This window comes from Sphaeroforma arctica, assembly GCF_001186125.1.
Source record: "Sphaeroforma arctica JP610 unplaced genomic scaffold supercont1.6107, whole genome shotgun sequence".
In the NCBI taxonomy this organism is placed as follows: Eukaryota; class Ichthyosporea; order Ichthyophonida; genus Sphaeroforma; species Sphaeroforma arctica.
Window position 1 is genome coordinate 1 of NW_014034451.1, and position 1753 is coordinate 1753.

Sequence of the window (1753 nt, forward strand, 5' to 3'; positions counted from 1 at the left end):
GGGACACTACTGCAGTATCATTGGACAGTGACGTCAGAGGCCATTCTGTAACTATTCTGCAAATGGCAGATAGTACAGAACCCAGCCGACCGAACATATTCGGACAGCTACTACTTGGGGAAGGCACATAAAGCACACGTCAGCTTTGCCAACCCCTATCACTCCAAATGGGATCAAACCCTCGAACGACTAGCACCTCCGGAAACCATGCTCGGCCAGATATTACAAGAGCTAGACCGTCGATTACAACGAGCAGTCATCATCATACCAATTTGGCGGAAGGCCATATGTTGGCCGCACATCGTCAGACACGGCCTCGACCTTACAGTCCTCGACGACGGGGTAGTACATTACCCAGACAGCATTGCTCAAGTACTAGGGCTCTCCGTTCCACCGACACGTCTATATGCCGCAGTGCTATACCAACCGCCCGGCAGCAATCTGAAGAGGAAATGAGAGCAGAGCTAAACTACAATACCGTGATTCAGCAACTGAACAACGGAGGCCTAGCCGAAGGTACCCAGCGCAATTATCAAGTGGCCATAAATTATTGGAACAAATACGCATACGAGAGCAGCATTGATTTTGCAGTTCCTCATCGAGAACAGATGATCGGGGTTTTTTTTTGGCCCATTGCTTCTTTGATAACGCACATCCCAACAAAGTTCGAGCAAACCGCGCATCAATCAACAGCTACGCACAACAGCACTCTATGCCGTTGATATCTGAGGACGACTGGCAACGATCAATTCAGGGATATATCAATCTATGCCATCGCATCGGCCGGTATATTACTAATCCAACAAGACCCAAGATTGATGCATCATGGATAGTTCGTATATTAGACACTCCAGGTATTGCTAACGCATGGAAAACTTTTCTGACCGTCTTCTGATTAACCGGCGCCAGAAGAGTTACAACCCAAACATTCGCCGCCGACTCATTCACATTCATGCCAGAAACGCACCGACTGCTAATTGATCTTAAGAAAAAGAAGTGACAGGAACGATCTTCCCAGGCCATGCCAATTTCCCGACCAGTGGATGTGCCCACATATGAGTTCCTCGATAAATATTTGCCCGGAGGTATTGGGGCTCCTCCCGCCGTACTTCTGAACAGCATGACTCGTGGAGCAGGCATCGAACTCGTCTGCTCGATTTTTGAGAGGGTAGGAATTTCAAGCGCAGAAACCACCAAATATATACACTGGCACAGCTTTCAGAGAGGATTTGCACAGAGTGCGTTCAGCCTTCGTGTTCCGGACGATATAATCGCCGGTATTATGAGTGTGGAACGTACGTCGCTCGAGGCATATCGCTCCATCGTTGTGATTAGCGCAGCGGACCGCCGCTTAAATGGGTGTTTATTAGAGGAAGCCTAACTTCCAAACGGTGAAGGGACTGCGAGCAGAGGTTATGACAACAAAAAATATTACGGAATGTTTTACACATTCATAAATTATTATGGAACAGGGAATATATCCAGATGATTTTTTTTACAGAATCGTGTGTCACAGATTAAATTAGTAACTCACTGATTGTGAAAATAAATCTCTGTCCTACTCCAGGTTCTTTTGTCGTACAATTCGAAAGTTGTACTATAAAAGGACGAAAGATAGAGCACTGTCGCTCACCTTTTTCTCCTTCTACTTCCCACCCACACCGCCCCTTTTCATCCATATCTCCTTCAGCACCGTTTGCGAGCAAAAATGTAAGTTTTCTCCACGGCATTCTCAGCTAGGAGTGGTGACTCG

General features: G+C 46.8%; 1 protein-coding gene across 1 annotated transcript; it reads left to right on the forward strand.

The window, feature by feature from the left end:
- Positions 1 to 207: 207 nt before the first annotated feature.
- SARC_15427 (hypothetical protein) lies at positions 208 to 372 on the forward strand (the record flags this gene model as incomplete). Its single annotated transcript, XM_014290450.1, has 1 exon — positions 208 to 372. A coding segment is annotated over one exon (165 nt), but the record flags the coding sequence as incomplete, so codon positions are not given.
- Between the last annotated feature and the right edge of the window lie 1381 nt (positions 373 to 1753).